This window comes from Aquarana catesbeiana, linkage group LG02, assembly GCF_042186555.1.
Source record: "Aquarana catesbeiana isolate 2022-GZ linkage group LG02, ASM4218655v1, whole genome shotgun sequence".
In the NCBI taxonomy this organism is placed as follows: domain Eukaryota; kingdom Metazoa; phylum Chordata; class Amphibia; order Anura; family Ranidae; genus Aquarana; species Aquarana catesbeiana.
The window spans coordinates 197288923-197312992 of record NC_133325.1 but is presented as its reverse complement, the minus strand read 5'-3'; the positions used below and the strand labels follow the sequence as shown (position 1 = coordinate 197312992).

Here is a 24070-nt window from a genome sequence, read left to right as displayed (position 1 = left end):
AATGCCCCAGCCAAAAACAGTTGATAACCGCCTACGTGTGCATGGACACATAGGATAACGTGATGGGGGTTTTTTAGATTGTAGAAAAAAACGTCTGAAGCCAAAAACAGCTGCTGTAAAAATGTCTAAAACGTCCAGTGTGCATGAGGCCTTATAGTGTGGGGCTCAAATGTCGCACATGAACATGGCATAAATCATTACAGATGTTAAATTGGTGAACAGATGAGCCTGAAAATATATAACCACAGAGCCCAGTACAGCTGTAAAACAGTGTTTGAGGGGAAGGATTTGCCAGACTTCAGGCACCCTGGCTCTAGTCGAACAATCAGACTAAGACTAATGCCACGTACACACAAGCGGAATGTCTGACAGAAAAAGTTTGACGGAATCTTTTCATAGTCTATTCCGACCGTGTGTATGCCTCATCAGACTTTTGTTTTCGCAAATTCTGACGGTCCTAGAAATAGAACATGTTCTAAATATTTCCGACGGAACCAATTCCTGTTGGGAAAACCGCTCGTCTGTATGCTGTTCCGACGGAACAAAAATGACGCATGCTCTGAAGCAAGTACGAGATGGAAGCTACTGGTATTGAACTTCCTTTTTCTAGTCCCGTCGTACTTGCTGTACATCACCGTGTTCTGGCCAGTCTGACTTTTTGGTTTGACTGTGTGTAGGCAAGACCGCTTCAATGGAATTCCATCAGAGAAACCTTCGGAGTTTATTCTGACGGCAAAACCGGTTGTGTGTAAGCGGCATAAGTAAATAAAGCTGCATTCAGGGGCAGATATAAACTGTTGAGAAAAAAAAAAAAAAAAAACTCCAGTTATTTAAAAATGTATGCTCATGCTCTTAAAGTTTTATATAACCTAATTGTTTAATATTTTTTGCATGTTAAAGCCGGCCATAGATGGATTAAATCTCGGCCGGTTTAGCAGGGACCAGCCAAGATTCGATCCATTTATGGGCAGGCTGATTGGTTATAACCAAGTCGATCGATGGATTAACAGTCTGTCGGATTTCTAGCCTGCGATTAATGCCAGCGGCTTTAGCCATTAGCAATAATCATTGTGTTCTTGCACTAGGGATGACTGGAACACAATTGTTCCATTGGGGGAGGGGATTGACTGTGTTGATGGGGGAATCGAGTGGTTTTCTTTCCTGTGACTCATGGTTGCAGGAAAGAAAATTGCATAATCTGTGGCCTGCCCAAATAGAAGGCCTCCTTTACGCTGGACTTGCAATATCTTTTGCCCATGCATGGCCACGTTTACCTGCATGGGGATGCAAAGAACTGCACGTGCATCCCTGCAGGCAGTCCCATTGATGTCTGTTTGGACGCAGCGGCTGGATGGCTAGTGTGAACGAGACCTAAGTGTAACACGGGTATTTATTTCCTTCCACAGAGTTCACAAGCGCTCATACAGGAGATCACAATGGAGAATTTACTAATTGCAGTTCTAGTATATAGAACAGACATATGTTATGAGATTTGTTTGATATTTGTGAGCATCCTCTTGGGATTTGATTTTTATGTTTTTGATAAACTGTTTTTTTTTTATCACAGTGAACTTTTGGAGAAACTGTGCCTATCACTGTATGATGTTTTACGACCGCTGATCATTCACATAGTTCATTTAGAAACATTGTCAGAACTTTGTGGCATACTGAAGATCGAAATGCTTGAAGATCATGTACAAAACAATGGTAATCTTTGTTTTATTACATTTATGTTCTGTTGCACATTTATCCCAGGGGCTGTCTGTCTATTAATGAAGCAATATGTATTTCGGAATTCTGCAATGCTGCTAGCCATCAGTTCTTATCAATCATAAACTGAAGGAGGCTGTAATGCAGGTTTTTTTTTTTTTTTTTTTTTTCTTTTTTTTTTTAATAATCACTTTTTCTTTATTAAGACAGATTTCAACATACAACATAGAAATACACAATATATCTATATAAATCTTTTCATTAACGTACACCATGCTAACCCCTCCCACCCCGAAGAAACGCACCGGATCCTTGATCATGTCCTCTTCAAAAGAGAGAAAAAGAGTGAGAAAAAAAAAAATTAAATAAAAAAAAAGGGGGAAAAAGCCCACCCTTGCCTACCCATAACCAAAACTCAATCTGTGCAAAGCATTATTCAAAGTATAATTAAGAAGAGGGCTTTACAGCACCCTATTACATGTGTCAAACAGCTAACAATACAAAAAAAAGAAATATATATATATATATAGATATATATATATATATAGAGATATATATATATCTATATATATCTCTATATATATAGATATATATATATATATATATAAATTTTGCAATTGTAATGCTTGATGTTGCGTGTTTAAAGTATTTAACAACCCACTTAATATATTTTTAAGCTTTTAGCCCCTTTGTGCTGATAAAAAGATGCAGACTAGCATATCTGTAGAAATAAGACACAGAATCTAGAAGAATGGATTGGTAAAGAACATTTGCACAAATGACAAACACATCTGCAGCTGAATTCGGACAGCCTGTAAATGTTTTTGTGCAGCATGGGGTTTTGCTTTGCTGTGTATGGCAGTGTAATGTTGGTGCCATGTGTTCCGTTACAGCATGCCTGAAGACCAGATGCTTCTCATGCCTCGTTTATCTCCAGGGTTTACACTTATTCTGGCTGAGTTTCTTTTATATTATTGTATTCAATTTCTTTAGCAGCAGGGAAGGCTGACTTGTGCTATCTTGGTGCAAGTAAGGTCCATTGAATCCTATGGGTTGCGTGATTGTTATTGTACAAGAACATTTTGTAGTCAGCGCCGTACACAGGGCTATAGGGAAACTGCTGTGTTTTTAGGCCTCATTCACACATTCCAAGCACAGGATAAGTTAGCTGGGAAGTATTAACTTATAGCTCACAGATTACTTTTTCCTCAGCACGTAAATTCTCAGTGTGAATGGCACCATTGAAACCTAATTGCTTGCATTTAGAAATGTCCACGGAATGCATATAAACGCAGGTTTGACACCGTCTGTGTGAATGAAGCTGACTTATTGGTGCTTTTTCAAGATCTCCTTGTATGTAACAAAAATCCTGCAACATCCAGTGAGCCCTAGCTTCAATACCAGCATTACTCTGTACAATTAGCATTGTAAAGAACACAAAATTCAGGAACCATTCCCATCCATATCAAATCAGTTGTAGGTTATCTTTATTTATACAGTGTATTTGAGAGATGGAAAATTAGATGCCTAAAATTAAAACACACCTGTCATTCATTACCTAATATGTTGGACCTAAAAGGTATTCAGTGTCTGCTCTCCACCTCATTGGTGTAGGGAAATAAATTGAACTGCATCCACCTTGGGAAATGTTAGGTGGTGTTTTATTTTTTGATATTTTGCTAGAGGTGTGTTTTTTTTTTTTTTTTTCTCTATAGTAAAAATATTTGGCTACTTTTATAAGAACCCTTTGAATTCGATCCCAGAGAAGCCACACTGTAAGCACCCGTATGTTTAGTGCTTGTGTACATGGTTGGTTGTTTCTGAATTGCCTGCATTCCACATAGGTCAATCTGAACACAAAAGCAACTTAAAAGAGAAGTATATGTTTTTAAAAAAACAAAACAAAAAAAATTATACTAGACTAGGTGGATGCAGCATTGATCCTCTGCCGTTTCTAAGGCTGAGAACTGAGCGATCAAAGACTGCTGATCACTCAGTTCTCTGTCTTCAGTAAGCAGAGAGCCGGCTGTCTGCTCTGCCTCTCCAGCGCTCACTGGAATTCAGGGCTGTGGAGGGAGCTGGAGCGGCTTGCTTAGTCTTCCAGAGTCTCGCTGAGGATCTGAGCCAGCTGCAGGACCAAACTTAGGGGTGGATCGAGACTGTAAAGTTGGAATCAATCCAGAACCTGGACCGGCTGAGTGACGTCAGGAGGCAACAGACGTACCAAAAGGCGACTTGGGGACAGATTCCAAGAAATTTTGTATAGCATTGAGAAGAATGGGTCCACAAATGTCGCCCGACACTTTAACAGATTTCATGATGGCAGTTGTTCAGCGGTGGATGTCCAGGTTCTAGAAAAAGTCCAAGTACCTAAGAGAGGTGACGATGTATTCAAACTCCTCTGCAAAAGAGAGGTACATTGGATCTTCTATTTTAAGACGCATATACCATTTGGAATTAATTTTGAGTGGGATATCACACATTTTTATGATTAATTGTGTATCATTCCATTTTGTATCTGCTCTTTTCTACTGGCAGGTTCGGGCTAATATTAGGGTGCTATTTGTACTTTGGAACCAATAATACATTTTTTGGGGGGATAAACGGAAGCACCAAGTCACCTTTGTTCAACACAGTGCCCTGCCCGCATTCATGTCACTATTTGTTTTATCAAACTCGTACGAATAGTGTGACTACATTGTATCTAAGAGTTTTGTGGATGCACGTTATTCACGAATATGTGTGTGTGTGTGTGTGTACATTCATAATCACAGGTTCACCAACATGTGTATATCGTTTGTGGTGTGAACTTGTTAGGACTGTTTTGTATTTTGAGCAAACGGTCCTGGTCCAGGTCCCATTCATGTATACACGCGTGTGTGCTTATGATATTTACATGTTTGTTTTCTCTTTTGCTTTTCGTTTTGCTTTTATTTAGGTTATCTGATGAGCAATATTTTGGTGTCTTTTGTTGCCATTTTAAATGTATGAAGTGTTCTTAAAGTGGGATTCCGGCCAGCTAAAAATTTTTTTTTTTAAAGTCCGCAGCTACAAACACTGTAGCTGCTGACTTTAAATAAGTAGACTTACCTGTCCTGGGTGCCCGCGATGTCGGCCGCCCGAGGCCGACCCGTCCCTCAGCTCTCGGGTCCCGGCACCGCCATCCTAGGTAAGGGAAATGGGCAGTGGAGCCTTGCAGCTTCACTGCCAATTTTCTATTGCGCACGCGCGAGCGGCACGGCGATCTGTGAATGGCCCCGTGGATTTCTGGGAACACACACACAGTTCCCAGAAGGCAACGGGGCCGCTCAGCTAGGAGCAGAACACGCCGTGGAATAGGAAGAGGCAGATTAAGAAGACTGCCTAGCAACAAGGGTTCAGGTAAGTATAAAAAACATTATTTTTTTTTTTTTTTTTTTTTTCAAATTTTTTTTAGGATTTTTGGTGGAATTTTTTTTTTCTGGGTGGCCCTCCACTTTAACTTATCAGTGAAGATGTTTAACCACTTCAAGACCGCCGCACGACGATGTATGTCCTAAGTTTAAACGGGGATATCGTTGTTATGGCAGCAGCTAGCTGCCATAACCCCGGTATCCCCGTTTTCGTGCGGCGGCCGGCTTTCAGATAAAAGTGGTCCCTGCGGCGGATTCGCCGCGAGATCACTTTTATCGTGGCGGGAGAGGGGCCCCCGCCGCGATCCGGTGCCCTCCGCCGCTTACCGGAGCTGTCGGTAGCGGCGGAGGCGATCGCGTCCTATCCTGTGGTGTGTCTGGAGACAAGTGAGGCCAAGATGGCGCTCACTCGTCTCCAATACACTGCTGGGCGGAAGCGACGTCAATACGTCACTTCCGTCCACGCCTCTTAAAGGCACATTTTTTCAAATGTCATTTTTCTAAATGACTTTTTTTTTTTTTTTTATTGCATTTTAGTGTAAATATGAGATCTGAGGTCTTTTTGACCCCAGATCTCATATTTAAGAGGTCCTGCCATGCTTTTTTCTATTACAAGGGATGTTTACATTCCTTGTAATAGGAATAAAAGTGACACCATTTTTTTTTTAAAACAGTGTAAAAATAAATAAAATATTGCAAAATAAATAATAAAAAAAAAAAAAAATTTTTAAACCCCCCTGTCCCGACTAGCTCGCGCGCAGAAGCGAACGCATACGCGAGTAGCGCCCGCATATGAAAACGGTGGTCAAACCACACATGTGAGGTATCGCCGCGACCGGTAGAGCGAGAGCAATAATTCTAGCCCTAGACCTCCTCTGTACCGCAAAATATGCAACCTGTAGAATTTTTTAAACGTCGCCTATGAAGATTTTTGAGGGTAAAAGTTTGACGCCATTCCACGAGCGTGCGCAATTTTCAAGCGTGACATGTTGGGTATCAATTTACTTGGCATAACATTATATTTCACAATATAAAAAAAATTGGGCTAACTTTACTGTTGTTTTATTTTTTTTATTCAAAAAAGTGAATTTTTTCAAAAAAAAAGTGCGCTTTTAAGACCGCTGCGCAAATACGGTGCAAAAAAAAGTATTGCAATGACCGCCATTTTATTCTCTAGGGTGTTAGAAGAAAAACCATATATAATGTTTGGGGGTTCTAAGTAATTTTCTAGCAGAAAAACCTGCAGAAAAACCTGTTTTAAACATGTAAACACCTGAAAACGAGGCTGGTACTTAAGTGGTTAATTATATGTATGAGCTGCTCTCTTGGTGCAGGTGTCTCTGGGTGTCCCCTGATTCAGGGTAACACCTTAAATAGCCTGCCGAGGGGATCAGTTTGAAGTTGTGATCAAGCAAGATATATCTTGTGAAACGCGTTAACTGCATTCCCTGTCACTTGTCTGGCTTTTGACAAAGCCTTCACCAAGCAATCGAAGAATCCAGTGTGCTACCACTTTGTTGATATTTATCTGTGGTGGTGAGCCTAGGTGTGCACCTGGTACTGGATTCTCTTCGTTTGGTTGCTGAAAACGGGTTGCAGGGGTGCAGAACAAACTGTGATCCCCAGAAGTATAGCCAAAAAAAGCAAAGCTTTGGCTATACTACTTCTCCTTTTAAGCATCTCAGAAGCAGTTCAAAGCAACTCAATAGCAGCTATAGACTACTTGTAAGCTAATCACAGCTACCTGAGAGATGAATCAGATGCATGTCAAAGCAACAGAAAAGCATACTGTAATTGACTTGATTCTGTTTTTTTTGGCTGTTTTTTTTTAAATTCCCATGTCATAAAAATCCCCCCCCCCCCCCCACAAATTTTATTTTTTCCATTAACTTGTTTGTTTAATTTGATCAGCTGATCAACTAGGTGCCCTTGAGGCTGTGGTGAAGCAGATGTTGGAGGATGTACAAGAAAGACTTGTTTATAGAACACACATATATATCCAGACAGATATCCTGGGTTATAAGCCAGCTCCAGGAGACCTTGCCTATCCTGACAAGCTGGAGATGATGGAGGTATGTTCTACATAACTGAAAAACACCAGTTGAATACCAATGCTCTAACTTTTAGACATGATTTACTGGTAAAGATTGTGTTTAGTATGGGGAAATAGCTCTTTTGTGACTATTGAGTGTGTGCCTGCATGAAGTTTTATGTCACTTTTTTGTTTTTGCTTTTTTTTTTACAAAGAGGACAAAAATTACCTGTAAGGGCTTCAGAATGTATACTGAAATAATGACTAAGGATTTTCTATGCTGTAGCATGCTGTCACCAGTTGACTATTAAAGGAACTATCCACTACAGCTATAGCTGGAGGAAGAATTGAAGACCTAAACACAAAAACCCGTTTATACACTAGAAGGTTTAATTTAATTCTCACTGTAGTGTACCTTTTAAAGGGGTTGAAAGGTCAGAAGGTTTTTTATTTTATTTCAATGCATTAAGATAAAAAGCCTTTTGTGTGCAGCAGCCCCCCCTAATACTTACCAGAGCCCCATCTCTGTCCAGCAATGTCCACGAGTGTCTCGTCCATCTGAAACACTCCCTCCTGATTGGCTGAGAAACAGCAGCGGCACCATTGGCTCCCACTGCTATCAGTCAGTAAGAGCTGTTTCACACTGGGGCATTGGAGCCGTTAACCCTTGCAGTGCTGGCACAGCCCCGCTGCAATGGAGGACTCTTACTTTTCCAGAAGTTTTTTTTAATCCAGTATTTTTTCCAGCAGACTATATAGGTATATACAGTATTGTGTTTTGTAGAATTGGACACACTAGCTCAATGAGGAGGATGCAGTATAAACCTTAGCAGGGCATGTCAACAAACAAATAATGATTTGATTGAATTTTGTGTTACTTTTTTTTTTTTTTCTTGCTTATTCAGCAAATTGCACAGAGCATCAAAGAGGAACAAAAAAGGCTGCAGTCTATGGAGGCCTCCTTTTCTGATGTTCATCTAGAAGATCCAGATGCCAACAACCTCATTAAAAGTGGTATGCTTTAACTATTGATACACTCAACATTAGTTGCCATTAAAAATCTGCAATCAGTAATGAAATAGACTCAGTCTAAATAAGCTACAAGACTTCGGAGGGCAAGAAATAACTACCTGTAATTGTGATGCTAACTGCAGCTTTTTCTCTGCTGTGTAGTTTTTTTTTTTTTTTTTTTTTTTCCATGTAGCAGGTGTTTTGTTGAGACTGTAACTAGCTGAGATTTTTCTAAGCAGGATTAGGATCTTTCCTTTTTGTTTTAATTTCCTTATGTTTCTTTAGTTTTTTTGTGCATGCTAGCTTTATTTTGTAAAAGGAAAACCCTTCAAGTTTTCACTCATGCTGTACAGAAAAGGAGTAGCACTTCTGTTTCTCTTAAGTGGCCATGATGTATTTATGTCTGAACAGCTATTTTACATAAAAAAAAAAATTCTTTTTTGACTAATGCAGCACTGTGAATGTTGGTGCTCATGCATGTGCAGAGCAATGCAGAGAAAAGGATGCATAGCTGCTTCTGCTCCAGTTATGATATCTGAGTCCTGCACTGCTTCTGCTACATTTTATGCCCCTGGTGGTGGTGGAGCTCTTATTATCGTCTCCCTTTTCCAGTTACTACTGTATGTCTTCAGAAACCTGGAAATCACACTTGATGCAATTAACTCCCCAGACATAAAAGTGGTTCACTCTTGATTAATTAGTCTAGTGGCTTAGATAAGGCATCTGCTTATATGAGGTGTGTGCTCGCCTGGCAACCCGGGTCTGACTAATTTCCTGACACCCTTTTTGCAGCTGCAGTGAGGCAGTTTATTTTGAAAAACTTCATACAGCCTTCTATCAGGGACACCGTTTTTGACAGCAGAGATAGTACGGGCGCATCTAGCCTGCAGTGATAGTCGCATTTCAATAGCCTTGATATTCCTCCTTGTCTTTATTAAGCTCAGCAGGTACGTGACTATTCTTGAGGGTAGATTTTTTGTTAGCACCATGTCTGGTACCAAATGGAAGGGTGGTCATCCTATGAATATGAATTTGCAAGGCACTGTGGATTAAATGCTGGTCAGTAGAGCAAGAGCGTCTTAAGACCTTTGTGGGAGACCATATTTCCAGCTGTTCACTGAACAAAATTATTAAAAACACGATGGGGCAGGAGTACTCAGTTACCCTAAGCATGCAAAGCTAACAACCAAAGATGCAGGTTAACACCTCTGCATCAAAGGTTCTTTTTGTCCCCCAGGTTCTAGACCTTGGCCCCCATAGCTGCCTTCCACCTCCCTGGGCTCAAAAGGGAGCCTGCAGATAAATATAGTGCGTAAAGGTCTGGCTCCACTTGTTTTTTTTTTTTTCGAGGAAAGGTGGGATTTCTGGTTTCTGATTGCTTTTGCACAGATATGGAAAGCTCGCACAGCCAAGGTGATATCGGAGGTTTCAAAGAGAAATCACCTCTGTACTTCTCCCTTGATTCTTTGCTTTGTGCTTTCCCTTCTCTCAACAACTTTGGATGGACCTTCTTTCAGCCGTTTAGGGAATGTGGAGGGGGTTATTGTTTCTGTTCTCCCAACCATACAGTTTCAACGTTTTTATTCAAACCGGTTTACAGTTCGGAAGTGTAAATGTGACATTTGTGCCAACTTAGACTTAAGGGTTCATGGGTTCACCTTTCTCCTGGCAGCAGAAAAACGCTGGATGCTGGTAAATGTGTGTACACCATTTTAGCAGCGTCCAGCACTTAGGTGTTAATTCATTTCATTAGCTAGAATAATCTTTTTCTAGCCATTGAAATGAAAGTGCTAAACTCGCCAACCATTAAAACAAGTTTAGACGCATTTTTGAGCGTTTTTCTGCCAAATCGCATTCAGAAGAAGAACATTTAACTGTCTTGAAATGCAGCTGCTCCCAAACTCTGGTAAAAGTCTATGCATGGAGACACAGGGAGAGATTTACTAAAACTGGTGCACACAGAATCTGGTGCAGCTGTGCATAGTAACCAATCAGCTCCCAGGTTTTATTATCAAAGCTAAAGGCTCGGTTCACACTGGGGCGACTTGTCAGGCGACCTAGTCGCCTGACAAGTCGCCTCCCGTTCTGTGCTATGGAACCGTTCTAATCGGAGCGACGCAAGTCGCTCCGACTTAGAAAAAGGTTCCTGTATTACTTTGGGGGCGACTTGGGGCGACTTGCATAGACTTCTATGCAGAAGTCGTCTCGCAAGTCGCCCCGGCAGTCGTTTGCAGGTCGCCTCGCTGAGGTGACCTGCAAGTCGTGCCGCCCATGTGTGAACCGAGCCTAATTAAACAAGCTCAAGCATTGAATCCGATTGGTTACCATGCACAGCTGCACCAGATTCTTTGTGCACCAGTTTTTGTAAATCTCCCCCATAGGCTTTTATTGAGTTGTGTTTGGGGACTTTGCCAAGAAATGCCAAGTTTAGGAGCAGCAGTTTGCATGAGTCTGAAGATCATCAACACTTTTTTTTATTTTGTTCTTAAAGTGATTTGTAAAGGTCTTTTTTTTTTTTTAATAACAAACGTGTCATACTGGCCTGCTCTGTATAGTGGTTTTGCACAGAGCAGGCCGGATCCTCCTCTTCTCGTGTCCCTCTTCGCTTCTCCTGGCCCCTCCCTCCTGTCGAGTGCCCCCACAGAAAGCAGCTTGCTATGGGGGCACCTGAGCCGAGTCGCACCTCTGTGTGTCCATTCAGACAGCCCCAACATGGACCTATCTCCTCTCACCCCTGATTGGCTAACTGATTTGATTGACAGCCGCGGGAGCTAATGGCACTGCTGCTGTGTCTCAGCCAATCAGGAGGAGAGTCCCGAACGGCTAACACACTGGTGGACATCACTGGAGAGAGATGGGGCTCAGGTAAGTAATTAGGGGGTGTTGGGGAGGCTGCTACACACAGAAGCTTTTTTATCTTCATGCGTACTGTACGTAAAGATATAATAAAATATTCACGTTTGTAAATATTTTATTATATCTTTTCATGTGATAACACTGAAGAAATGACACTTTGCTACAATGTAAAGTAGTGAGTGTACAGATTGTATAACAGTGTAAATTTGCTGTCCCCTCAAAATAACTCAACACACAGCCAGTAATGGTGGTGGGAGTTCGATGGCCTGGGGCTGCATGAGTGCTGCCAGCACTGGGGAGCTACAGCTCATTGAGGGAACCATGAATGCCAACATGTACTGTGACGTACTGAAGCAGAGCATGATCCCCTCCCTTTGGAGACTGGGCCGCAGGGTAGTATTCCAACATAACAGTCCCAAACACACCTCCAAGACGACCACTGCCTTGCTAAAGAAGCTGAGGGTAAAGGTGATGGACTGTCCAAGCATGTCTCCAGACCTAAACCCTATTGAGCATCCTCAAATGGAAGGTGGAGGAGTGCAAGGTCCCAACGTCTCCCAGCTCTGTGATGTCATCGTGGAGGAGTGGAAGAGGACTCCAGTGGCAACCTGTGAAGCTCTGGTGAACTCCATGCCCAAGAGGGTTAAGGCAGTGCTGGAAAATAATGGTGGCCACACAAAATATTGCCCTTTTGGCGCAATTTCGACATTTTTACTTATTGGTGTACTCACTTTTGTTGCCAGCGGTTTAGACATTAATGGCTGTGTGTTGAGTTATTATGAGGAAACAGAAAATTGACACTGTAGCTGTACATTCACTACTTTACATTGTAGCAAAGTGTCATTTCTTCAGTGTTGTCACATGAAAAGATAGAATAAAATATTTACAAAAATGTGAGGGGTGTACTCACTTTTTGTGAGATACTGTATATATGTACATTCACTTCAGTCCCTCCCTTCAAGGAGCTTACAATCTAAGGTCCCTAACTCACATTTTTACAGCTACACACTAAGGCCAATTTAGACAGGATCCAATTACCTACCAGCATGAAGCAGATATAACATCTGTAAAATGTATAGAGCATGCCATGTTTCCCTGACTGTGAAAGTAGTGTGAAATCAATAGCTACAAATCATAAGACTTTATAGTAAAGCTCAATTGGGAATGCAGGGTATGGGTGCTTATTATTTTCCTTTATATGTTCCATAACATTTGTGATTATGAACTTCTCTTCTGTAAGTGTTTTAAATTTTGAAATCTGTTTTGAATGATATATTATTAGAGTCCTGTATTTGGGTATCATTAAAGTCCAGAGGTCCTATTAGTGTTTGGTTATTTTTCATAGGAGCATTTTGGTTTTTATAAAACTTATGCCGCGTACACACGGTCGGACTTTACGGCGGACTTTGCCCGGCGGATTTTTCGACGTACTTTCCGACGTACTTTCCGACGGACTTTGTGAATGAACGGACTTGCCTACACACAATCCACCAAAGTCCGTCGAATTCGTACGTGATGACGTACGACCGGACTAAAACAAGGAAGTTCATAGCCAGTAGCCAATAGCTGCCCTAGCGTGCCTTTTTGTCCGTCGAACTAGCATACAGACGAGCGGACTTTTCGACCGGACTCGATTTCAACGGATAAATTTTAAACAAGTTTAAAATCTAAGTCCGTCCAACTTTTGAGAAAACAAAGTCCGCTGGAGCCCACACACATCGAATTGTCCGACGAAATCCAGTCCGCCGGGCAAAGTCCGCCGTAAAGTCCGCTCGTGTGTACGCGGCATTAGTTTACTTGCAGTTCAGGCACTTACATGCTACAGACTGATATGGATATTCATTTCTATTATGGGGAATGCAACTCCTAATGCTAGAACTCACAAAGGTGGACAGGAACACCTAAGATTCCTAGGTGGAAATATACAGAGTCGGGAATATGGGCAAGACATTTTAACTAATGGAATATCCGTGATTTTAACCCCCCCCCCCCCCTTTTTTTTTTTTTTACTACATCATGCTTCTGTTTTTCAGGCAAACTTTCTAAAATAGAACTTTTTTTTTTACATTCACGTCTCCCTCTGGAAACTGGTGCAGGTTGTCTGTTAACAACTCTACTTTTAGTAGTTTTGTTTTCAGTCTATAGACTACAAAATAATTTTCTTTCTCGAACATCACAGGACACAGAGCCTCAGTAATTACTGATGGGTTATATAGGTATCACTGGTGATTGGACACTGGCACACCCTATCAGGAAGTTCAACCCCCTATATAATCCCTCCCCCTTGCAGGGATACCTCAGTTTTTACGCCAGTGTCTTAGGTGATGGACGTGTAAAGATGTCCTGTGCTGAGCTCCAAAGGGAATATCCTAAGATCCTATACTGGGGCAAGCCAGGCGAACCGAATCCATTCAAAGTGTCTTTTCATGGCCGAATTGAATGGTACCCGGGCCTTGTGTCCGAAGAAACGAGGTTTTACCCGTAATGCTTCTCTTTTTAGAGAGCTGGACCCCGCAGATCAGAAAATGGCTTTAAACTTCCTAATTTCTGGCGAGGTGCTTTACGGTCCCAGAACTGTTGGATCCCCCTATTCGTAGGGGGCCCCAGTCTCTGACGGTTTTTTCAAATGGAGCCTACCGTGAGAGGTGAAGATTGGGTCTGTGTAAACAGCACCCTGCAGCTGGATAAGGTAAGAGGAGATTCCACAGAATTTTTGAGTTCTAGTGGCTTTTCTCCTTTAAGGTAAATGCATGCTATGCCTATTGTGACCACCGGGGGCTGCCAAGAGCACAAACCTGCACATGCTGACTGTCTGTCTCAGTGTTTTTTCATCGCTGTTTATGTCCCAGTGTCTCAAGCCGGCTGCAAGGTAAGATGGAAGGGGGGATTTCTCATGTTTGAATGTTCCCCCCCAGGCTAGAGAGGGGCCACAGGGGTCTAGAAAGTGGTTATACCACCCGGGCTCTGCGGCCTAATGGCCACCATCTCTGAAGATAGCCGTTTAGGCAGATCTTGCTACCAGCCTCTCTCTCTCTCCTCCCCCTCCCCCAGCCTTTCTCCAGAAGCATGACAGGAGAGTCGGCCAGCGCGGGAAGCACTCGTTTTTTTCAAAACTTGAGGGGGGGGGGGCGGTAGAGGAGGGGGCGGGACGTCAGCACAGGTGCTTAGACTCCCACTCAGGCCAGCTGCAGGCTATTAAAGGCACTCTGTACAGGTGCACACAGCCTTCTGAGAGACACAGAGCTGATGGTCGCATGTAAGGTGGGACACAGGCATTCTCCTAGGCAGCATTTACTGAAGTAACACCAGACTGAGCATTGGGTAGCAAGGCTTTTAGCCAGACTACATCGCTCAGCGGGCAGTGTTCATTTATATACCTCACACCTTGTTGCTTTGCACTATGGGTAGAAGAGGTTCAAGCACCCCAGCAACCAGAGACACTAGGGGATCTCGTTCAGGTTCTGAGGGCCCCCTGTCGGCAGCATCCTCCCCACCTAAAGATGGGCCAGGGACGGCTAGCCAGGGAGAGCCATCGGGGTCAGGGGCTACACCTGCTTCTGGCACTTCAGCCCCTGTATATATTACACAAGAGGTTTTTTCCTCAACCATTAATGGTCTAGAGGAAAGATTAATGGCCGTGATTACGTCTTCACTCAGTGGAAGAAAACGCACTAGGCTTTCCTCTGTTCCCCAAGACCCTCAGACAGAGGAGCTCTGGGATAAAGGAGATGAATCCCTTTCAGAGGATCGGGATGGGACGGATGATTCCTCTTCGGAGGATTCAGGTGGAGAGGGACCCTCTGCGACTTCCCAAGAGGAGAAAGTCTTAGTGCAGATCCTCACTGGATTGGTCCGCTTAACATTTAAGTTGCCCATACCTGAAACTGCTAAAGAATCCTCTTCTGCTTTGGGGTCACTGAAACCTTTCCAAGCAGCACATGCTTTTCCTGTTCATACTTTACTTGAAAAGCTCATTTATTCTGAGTGGGATCACCCAGACAGACGTTTTTTTCCGCCGAGAAAGTTTTCAACACTTTATCCGATGGAAGAAAAGTTTATTAAAATGTGGGGAATACCGGCTATTGATGCCGCCATTTCCTCCGTAAATAATAGCCTGACTTGTCCTGTAGACGATGCTCAGGGATCCTGTAGATAAAAGGATGGAATCCCTATTGAAGGATGTTTTCTCCTTAGCAGGATCAGTGGCCCAACCTGCAGTAGCAGCGATTGGAGTCTGTCAATACTTAAGAGACCATGTTAAGCAGGTCATCAAAGTATTACCTGAACAGCAGACCCAGGGGTTTGCTAACCTTCCAGCGGTCTTATGCTTTGTGGTTGACGCCATTAGAGATTCTATCGTGCAAACCTCCCGTCTTTCACTGGGGTTGGAGCATATACGTAGAATCCTATGGTTGAAAAATTGGTCAGCCGAAGCACCATGTAAGAAGCTACTGGCTGGGTTTCCATTTCGTGGTGCAAGGTTGTTTGGAGAGGACTTGGATAACTATATCAAGAGAATCTCTTGTGGGAAAAGCACTTTTACCTGTCAAGAAGAAGAGTAAGCGTCCCTCTTTCAAACGGACTCTTTCCCCAGCGCCGGGGGCTTCAGCCTCCAGGCAGTCTCGACGGCCGCCTCCATCGGGGTCCAGAGACAAGAGTCAACCCCAGGGACAAAAGAAGTCCTGGGGAAAGAAGCCTACTAGGCAAAACACTCAGACCTCTGCATGAGGGGGCGCCCCCGCTCACTCGAGTGGGGGGAAGACTGCGACAGTTCTCAGAGCTTTGGCAGGAGGACTTCCAGGACAGATGGGTAATCTCCACGGTAACCTTGGGGTACAAGCTTGAGTTTCAGGAATTCCCCTCTCCTCGGTTCCTCAGATCAAGTGTTCCCGGAGACCCCGAGAAAAAGCAGTCGCTCCTTCTAGCGTTAGAGCGACTTTTGTCGCAGGAGGTCATTATGATAGTTCCCGCAAAGGACCAGGGATTGGTCTTCTATTCCAACCTTTTTACGGTCCAAAAGCCAAATGGGGATGTCAGACCCATTCTGGACTTAAGGGATCTGAACCGATTCCTAAGGATTCAATCCTTCCGCATGGAATCAATTCGAACAGTAGTTCCCACCCTGCAGGGAGGAGAATTTCTGGCATCAATAGACATCAGAGATGCATATCTGCATGTGCCCATTTTTCCTGCTCATCAGAAGTTTCTGCGCTTCGAGGTAGGAGGGCGCCATTTCCAGTTTGTGGCTCTGCCTTTCGGGATAGCCACTGCACCTCGAGTGTTCCCAAAGATCTTGGCTACTCCTCTGGCCAGATTAAGGGCTCAGGGTATAGCTGTCATAGCATACCTAGACGACCTGCTCTTGATAGACCGGTCGGTAGCCTCTTTGAATGGAAACTTGAGGACCACAGTCAGGTATCTAGAACACCTGGGTTGGATCCTCAACTTAGAAAAGTCTTTCCTAAAACCAGTAAGAAGACTGGAGTATTTAGGTCTGATTATAGATACAAGCCAGGAGAAAATATTTCTACCCCAGGCAAAGATCACTGCTTTGAGAGAGCTGATTCTGACAGTAAGGACCAAGAAGGGTCCCTCATTCCGCCTTTTTATGAGGCTACTAGGGAAGATGGTGTCTTCATTCGAAGCAGTTCCCTATGCTCAGTTTCACTCAAGAATGCTGTAACACAGTATTCTGTCGACCTGGAACAAGAAAGTTCAGGCATTAGACTTTCCGATGCACCTGTCGCATGCGGTGCGTCAGAGCCTCAATTGGTGGCTCATACCCGAAAACCTGCAGAAGGGGAAATCCTTTCTACCGGTTACCTGGACGGTGGTAACAACAGATGCCAGTCTGTCAGGTTGGGGAGCAGTTCTGGAACAGGCTGTGGTCCAAGGGGTATGGTCCAAGACAGAGAGGACCTTACCCATCAACATTCTGGAGATCCGGGCAATACATCTAGCTCTAGGCCTGGACTATCAGGCTACAGGGTTGTCCGGTCAGGATCCAGTCCGACAATGCCACAGCAGTGGCTTATGTCAATCATCAGGGAGGCACCTGGAGCCGAGCTGCTCAAAAAGAGGTGAATCAGATCTTAGTCTGGGCAGAGATGCATGTGCCATGCATATCGGCAGTTTTTATCCCGGGAATAGAGAATTGGCAGGCGGACTATCTAAGTCGCCTGCAGTTACTTCCAGGGGAATGGTCTCTGCATCCCAATGTCTTTTGGGCCATATGCCAAAGATGGGGGGTTCCAGATGTAGATCTCTTTGCATCCCGATTCAACAAAAAGATAGACAGATTTGTGGCAAGGACAAAAGATCCTCTTGCATGCGGGACGGATGCGTTGGTGATTCCGTGGCATCGGTTCTCACTGATTTACGCATTCCCGCCTATTCTGCTACTACCACGACTCCTTCGCAGGATCAGGCAGGAAAGGAAGTCGGTACTTCTGGTGGCCCCCGCTTGGCCCAGAAGGACTTGGTATGCAGAAATAGTAAGGATGACAGTAGGTTCCCCGTGGACCCTACCGGTACGCCCAGACCTGTTATCTCAGGGTCCAGTGTTCCATCCTGCCTTACAAACGCTAAATTTGACGGTTTGGCTATTGAGACCCACGTTCTGAAGAGTCGTGGGCTGTCAGGTCCTGTCATATCTACCTTGATTAATGCAAGGAAGCCAGCTTCCAGGATGATTTATCATAGAGTCTGGAAAGCTTATATAACCTGGTGTGAATCCAGAGGTTGGCATCCCAGGAAATATGTCATAGGTAGAATTCTTGATTTTCTACAATTAGGATTAGAGATGAAGCTGGCCTTGAGTACCATCAAGGGCCAGGTCTCTGCTTTATCAGTATTATTTCAGCGGCCACTTGCTTCGCATTCTTTGGTCCGAAACTTTATGCAGGGGGTGATGCGTCTTAATCCTCCGGTTAAAGCGCCCCTAAACCCCTGGGACTTGAACTTGGTCCTGGCTGTGTTACAGAAACAGCCTTTTGAACCAATAAGTCAGATTCCTTTGGTCTTGTTGACAAGGAAATAAATTTTTCTGGTGGCCATCTCTTCTGCTAGAAGAGTATCAGAATTAGCAGCTCTTTCCTGTAAGGAGCCTTGTTTGATTATACACAAGGATAGAGTGGTACTACACCCTCATCCTAGTTTTTTACCGAAGGTGGTTTCTGATTTTCATTTAAACCAAGACATTGTTCTACCTTCCTTTTTTCCAGATCCCTGTTCTCCGGAAGAGAGATCTCTACATTCGTTGGATGTAGTAAGAGCAGTTAAGGCCTATCTAGGGGCAACTGCTCAGATCCGCAAGACGGATGTTTTGTTTGTGCTGCCAGAGGGTCCCAATAGAGGACAGGCAGCGTCAAAAGCTACCATTTCTAAATGGATTCGACAGTTGATCATTCAAGCTTACGGTTTGAAACGGAAGATTCCTCCGTTTCAGATCAGGGCACATTCCACAAGGGCTATTGGTGCTTCTTGGGCAGTGCATCACCAGGCCTCTATGGCTCAAATCTGCAAGGCCGCAACCTGGTCTTCAGTTCATACATTCACCAGATTCTATCAGGTGGATGTGAGAAGGCAGGAGGATATCGCCTTTGGGCGTAGTGTGCTGCAGGCAGCGGTACAGGGTCCTCAGGTCTGATTGCACCCTACTTGGTCGTGGTTCCCCCCTCCTCAGGTAGCATTGCTCTGGGACATCCCATCAGTAATTACTGAGGCTCTGTGTCCCGTGAGGGGGCGGGATTATATAGGGGGTTGAACTTCCTGATAGGGTGTGCCAGTGTCCAATCACCAGTGATACCTATATAACCCATCAGTAATTACTGTGGCTCTGTGTCCCGTGATGTCCTTCGAAAGAAAAGGATTTTACAGGTAAGCCGTTTTAAAAAATCCTATTTTCCTTTTACTGTGATATTGTTAATAGATTTCTTGGTCATGCTTCTGAATGGGAATATAATGACATCTGTATAAAGAAGGCTGGATAAAATGTCAGCTTGGTTGTAATTGGTCACATTATTTTTTTGTTCCATATTCTTGGAGAAGTTCTTTGCTTATGTGAAACCTTAAATGACACTTCATAAGGGTTGAAAAACAAGAATTAAGCCATTTCTGTCTGCTTCAGAGTAAGATGAAAATGTTTCGTAAAGGCCATTTATCATTATCTCCTAAAAATACTTATGATGAAATGAATTTTGATGTGCTGTTTCCAGGGTGACGGCATTTGAGAATGTTTTTTGAGAATATCTCAAGTGCAAATTGCTGTTTGTGGTTATCAAAATATAATCAAGCTTTTCACTACACAAGGATTGTATGACTTACTTTGTAGAGAAGAGTATACAGATGTGCATGTGTTTTATAACCAGGGAATGATAAATTTAATTTGTATATGGTTTGGAGTTTTTTTTTTTTTTTCTTGTTCCTTGGTATCACAAATGAAGACTACTACAGCCTAATAAGGTGCCACGTGCAAATTCCACTGCAATTTAAAATGTATTCATTGTACTATTCATGTACAACTAAAGGCTCCTGTATGAACATCATCAGTGTCAAATCCAGTTACTATGGGATGCACAAACCTCTCAAATTAACCACTTCTTATCCCCCCAATGTGCATAAATAATGCGGGGGTATGGCCTCCCGCATCTGCTGCTTGTGAGTTACTTCTAGGATGGCCATTGTACTGCTCTGTCTATTGATTGAAGGCGTATCACTGATCAACAGTAAGATTTTATTAACCCCTGACCTGCCATGTGAACAAGCTCTAATAGTGCAGTCAGTCAGTGTCACCAGACTAGTGTAGCTAGAAACAGTATTTCTAATTGCTGCCACACCAGACCAGTGCAGCCAGCAACTGTTTTCTGATCTCTGCAACACCAGTTCCAGGGTCACTAGATTAGTGCAGCCAGCAACAGTGTTCCTGATCACCACCACATCAAACCAGTGTTGCCTCTGCCTTTCGTCTGTACTGACCCTGGCCTGTTTATTGAACGTGTTTCTGCCTGCTGCCTGGACCCATCCTTTGCCTGTTTGCTCATCTTGTCTCTGCCTGCCGCCTGATCTGACCCATATGCATGTCCCACTGACTATGCTTTGATGAGGCATCAGTCCCAGCTATCTCTTGTGGACACCTGCACTCCTGTAACAACAGGAACTCCCTTGTTCACACTTTATTCAGCCTCCTGTACCTGCTGGCCAATGAAACATGGCATTCCTTGGTGGCAGCCACATACCAGTAAGCTAGGCATGCTTGGCTTATAAGAACAGGAAACACTTTACCCAAATTATTATATCTTTTCCAAACCGTGCCCGTATTAATCCCTAAATCCTTCTTTTCTGCCCTGTGTTCCCTCTCCATTCGCTTTATCTGGAATAGGGGACTATCTAGAGTCAAGCACAAACTGTTCACACGCCCAAAGCTACAGGGAGGCACGGGACTCCCTGATTATGAGCTTTACTACAAAGCTACTGTCATGGGGCATACCCTAGAGTGGTTCCCACCTCCTTTTCAAGAGGCCTCGATAATGGTCGAGCAGGACCTGGCTCCAGTTGACCTACGCACTCTCCTATTTGGTTACAAAGGTAGCTTTTCTTATCTATCCTGTGCCTCACCTCTAATTACAGCTGTCCTTATACTTTGGTATCAGAGGGGGCTTTGCAAGGTTCTTTCCCCAGGGCATCGGGGCCCATACACTGGGCTCATTCCACCGCTCCTCCTGGCCTCAGGCCCACACTTTCATCCTCCCAGGAGTCGGGACCCCGATCGTCCCTTAGAGACGCGTGATTGGCTCACATCCCTACACCTAACCTGCTTTGCAAAATGCCTATTCCTCTCATCTCAAATACATTGTCCACTTTCGGAATTCGAACATTTAAGCTACTCTCCCACATTTATAGCTTAATCCAAGCCCTCACCCAGGACGACCTACCCACGTACACTAGGCTGTGGTCGGCAGACCTGGGGAAAAAACCTCTCCAGAATGGATTGGCAGACTGCGTTCCACTTCGCACACAAATCCTCTATCCCCTATTACTCACAAGAGAAGAACTTCAAGTTCCTTTCCAGATGGTACAGGGACCCCGCTACACTACACACAATTTTGCCATCTACCTCGTCCTCCTTCTGGCGATGCAATGCAGCCAAAAGCAGCTATCTTCATGTCTGGTGGGACTGTGAATGGATACGACCCTTCTGGAAACGGTATTTCAGGTATATAATGCTATATATGAGGAATCCTTACAGCTAACCCCTGAGATCGCCCTTCTTTCCATGTTGCCGAGATTGATGGCTTCCCAGAAAGTATGTCTTTCACATTTCTTTCTGTTGGCAGCCCGACAACTTATCCCCCTTTTTTTGGAAAAAAATGCCACATTTGCACTTTTTTGTCTTTTTAAGATTGAAAGTCATTCTGTTAATTTAGGAACATAAAATATGACTATGGACAATTTGACTTGGGATAAAATTATCACAACTAGCATATTAAAAATATAGTATCGCCAAACAATTATCACAAACAGAATTTACTTTTTATAATATTTATTTGTAACAAAGGGAGCAACAATCTCCTGAACTACTTACTAGTTTGTGGAACATCCAAAAAGCCTCCACAAAACAATTTTTTTTTCATATTTCCTCTCCACAGTATTAAATAAAAATAAAAACCCCGTTCTCTTAAAAATAATTAAAGATGGTGGAAGTGTTAAGAAAAGAGTGGAACTAAGTTTCAATGGACATTTAATCAGAATCACTTTCTGAGCTGAAATTGTCAGTATCCATCTCTGCTTCTGCAGCTACTCCCTTTTTTTTTTTTTTTTGTCCGTCATCACAATTAGGAACTTCTAAAAACTTAAGGGTTGACCAGATCGAAACAAGCTTCTCTACCCTTTCACATGTCAGTTTATTTCTTGACTTAGCGTGAGTGTTTCCAAACATAGACCAGATTCTTTCACATGCTAGATGTTGGTCTCACCATTTTTCTGAGGGGAGTAGGAAATAAAAACAAGAAAAAAATGACTACTTTGCAAGAAGACACTAATCTATAGTTGTGTGTGGGAAGAACCAGATTACTGGCAATTAAATTATTATTTACACAAAAGTTTTTAAAGATAAACTAATGTAGCTAAATGATTCAGTTTTCTGGATTCAGAATCAGATAAATGTAAACTCTTACCTTTTTTAATTTAGTATATACTTTCATGTCCTTTTTGTTGCTCTGTATTTTCTTCCAATGCTGTTGAGGCCTAGTGAAGAGGACAGAACAAACCAAACACACCCACTAACATGCAAAAGCAAAACTGAAACCTTTTTCTTGTTACAATAGCAGCACAGCACCTCCTAAAGGAAGAAATGCATACTGTTCTTGCATTGGAGGGTTCAGTTTGTTACCTAGGACTTGCTTGTCCTCACTCAGTGCACAGAAATTAGAATAATCTGATATCATACATTTTTTTTTTTTTTTTTTTTTAGAAATGATTTGGAAAATATTTGAACACCCTGTCTTAAAATATTTTATTCATCGTGTTAAAATAAAATATTCCACATTTTTTTTTCTTTTTTCAATTTTTTTGGAAAAAAACAAAAAAGCCTTCAGGAAAAAAACGTAAAAAGTTTTTTTTTCCGAATTTTTCAGTTTTTTTTCCCGGGCCTTCACAGCTCTACTCAGGTCCACATCTTGACCCCTGTAGCAATAATATTTGATTATAATCAATAACCACCCATCTGCATACCGAACATAAAATTAAACCCCATCGGTAATAGAAAATATGAATTTAGTCAGATACCGTAGATGCACTGTTCATCCACCCCACACTTTATCAAACTTATGCGATATACCTCTACTTGTATATGTGGCTTTATTTAGAGGGATGGATTTATTAATGAGTGCCTTCCATGCTGGTCGGAGGAGCAGGCTCTTTCCAGGAAAGTACTATTAATTTCTTGGCATAGAAAAACAAAGTCAATTGTGTACGGGTCACATTTTTGGGGGCTAGGGAGTCAACTAAACCTAGAAGGCAGGTCTCCACTTCTGGCCGTACACATAGTGTAGTAATCTCCCCTATACAATCAGTAACTCCACACCAAAAAATTTTAATAGCTGCACACTCCCAAAAGATGTGGAGGAAGTCTGCACTGTTTGGCATGCACCACCAGCAACTGGGCGACTGGGTAGGAAAAATCTGGCCGGAGTCAGGTATATACAGTGGGGCAAAAAAGTATTTAGTCAGCCACCAATTGTGCAAGTTCTCCCACTTAAAAAGATGAGAGAGGCCTGTAATTGTCATCATAGGTATACCTCAACTATGAGAGGCAAAAATGTGGAAACAAATCCAGACAATCACATTGTCTGATTTTTGAAAGAATTTATTTGCAAATTATGGTGGAAAATAAGTATTTGGTCACCTACAAACAAGCAAGATTTATGGCTCTCACAGACCTGTATCCTCTTCTTTAAGAGGCTCCTCTGTCCTCCACTCATTACCTGTATTATTGGCACCTTTTTGAACTTGTTATCAGTATAAAAGACTCCTGTCCACAACCTCAAACAGTCATACTCCAAACTCCACTATGGTGAAGACCAAAAAGCTGTCGAAGGACACCAGAAACAAAATTGTAGACCAGCACCAGGCTGGGAAGACTGAATCTGCATTAGGCAAGCAGCTTGGTGTGAAGAAATCAACTGTGGGAGCAATAATTAGAAAATGGAAGACATACAAGACCACTGATAATCTCCCTCGATCTGGGGCTCCACAAAAGATCTCACCCCGTGGGGTCAAAATGATCACAAGAACGGTGAGCAAAAATCCAAGAGCCACACGGGGGACCAAGTGAATGACCTGCAGAGAGCTGGGACCAACTTAACAAAGGCTACCATCAGTAACACACTACGCCGCCAGGGACTCAGATCCTGCAGTGCCAGACGTGTCCCCCTGCTTAAGCCAGTATATGTCTGGGCCTGTCTGAGGTTTGCTAGAGAGCATTTGGATGATCCAGAAGAGGATTGGGAGAATGTCATATGGTAAGATGAATCCAAAGTAGAACTGTTTGGTAGAAACACAACTCGTCGTG

General features: G+C 43.1%; 1 protein-coding gene across 2 annotated transcripts in view; it reads left to right on the top strand.

Moving 5' to 3' along the window:
* The window catches only part of COG3 (component of oligomeric golgi complex 3), a 140192-nt gene that overhangs the window by 53309 nt on the left and 62813 nt on the right, over positions 1-24070 (top strand). For both annotated transcript variants that reach the window (XM_073614161.1, XM_073614160.1), the window contains exons 12-14: positions 1568-1707; positions 7014-7174; positions 8040-8148. In XM_073614161.1, the coding sequence (XP_073470262.1) occupies positions 1568-1707; positions 7014-7174; positions 8040-8148 (410 nt within the window). The remainder of the gene's footprint in view (positions 1-1567; positions 1708-7013; positions 7175-8039; positions 8149-24070) is intronic.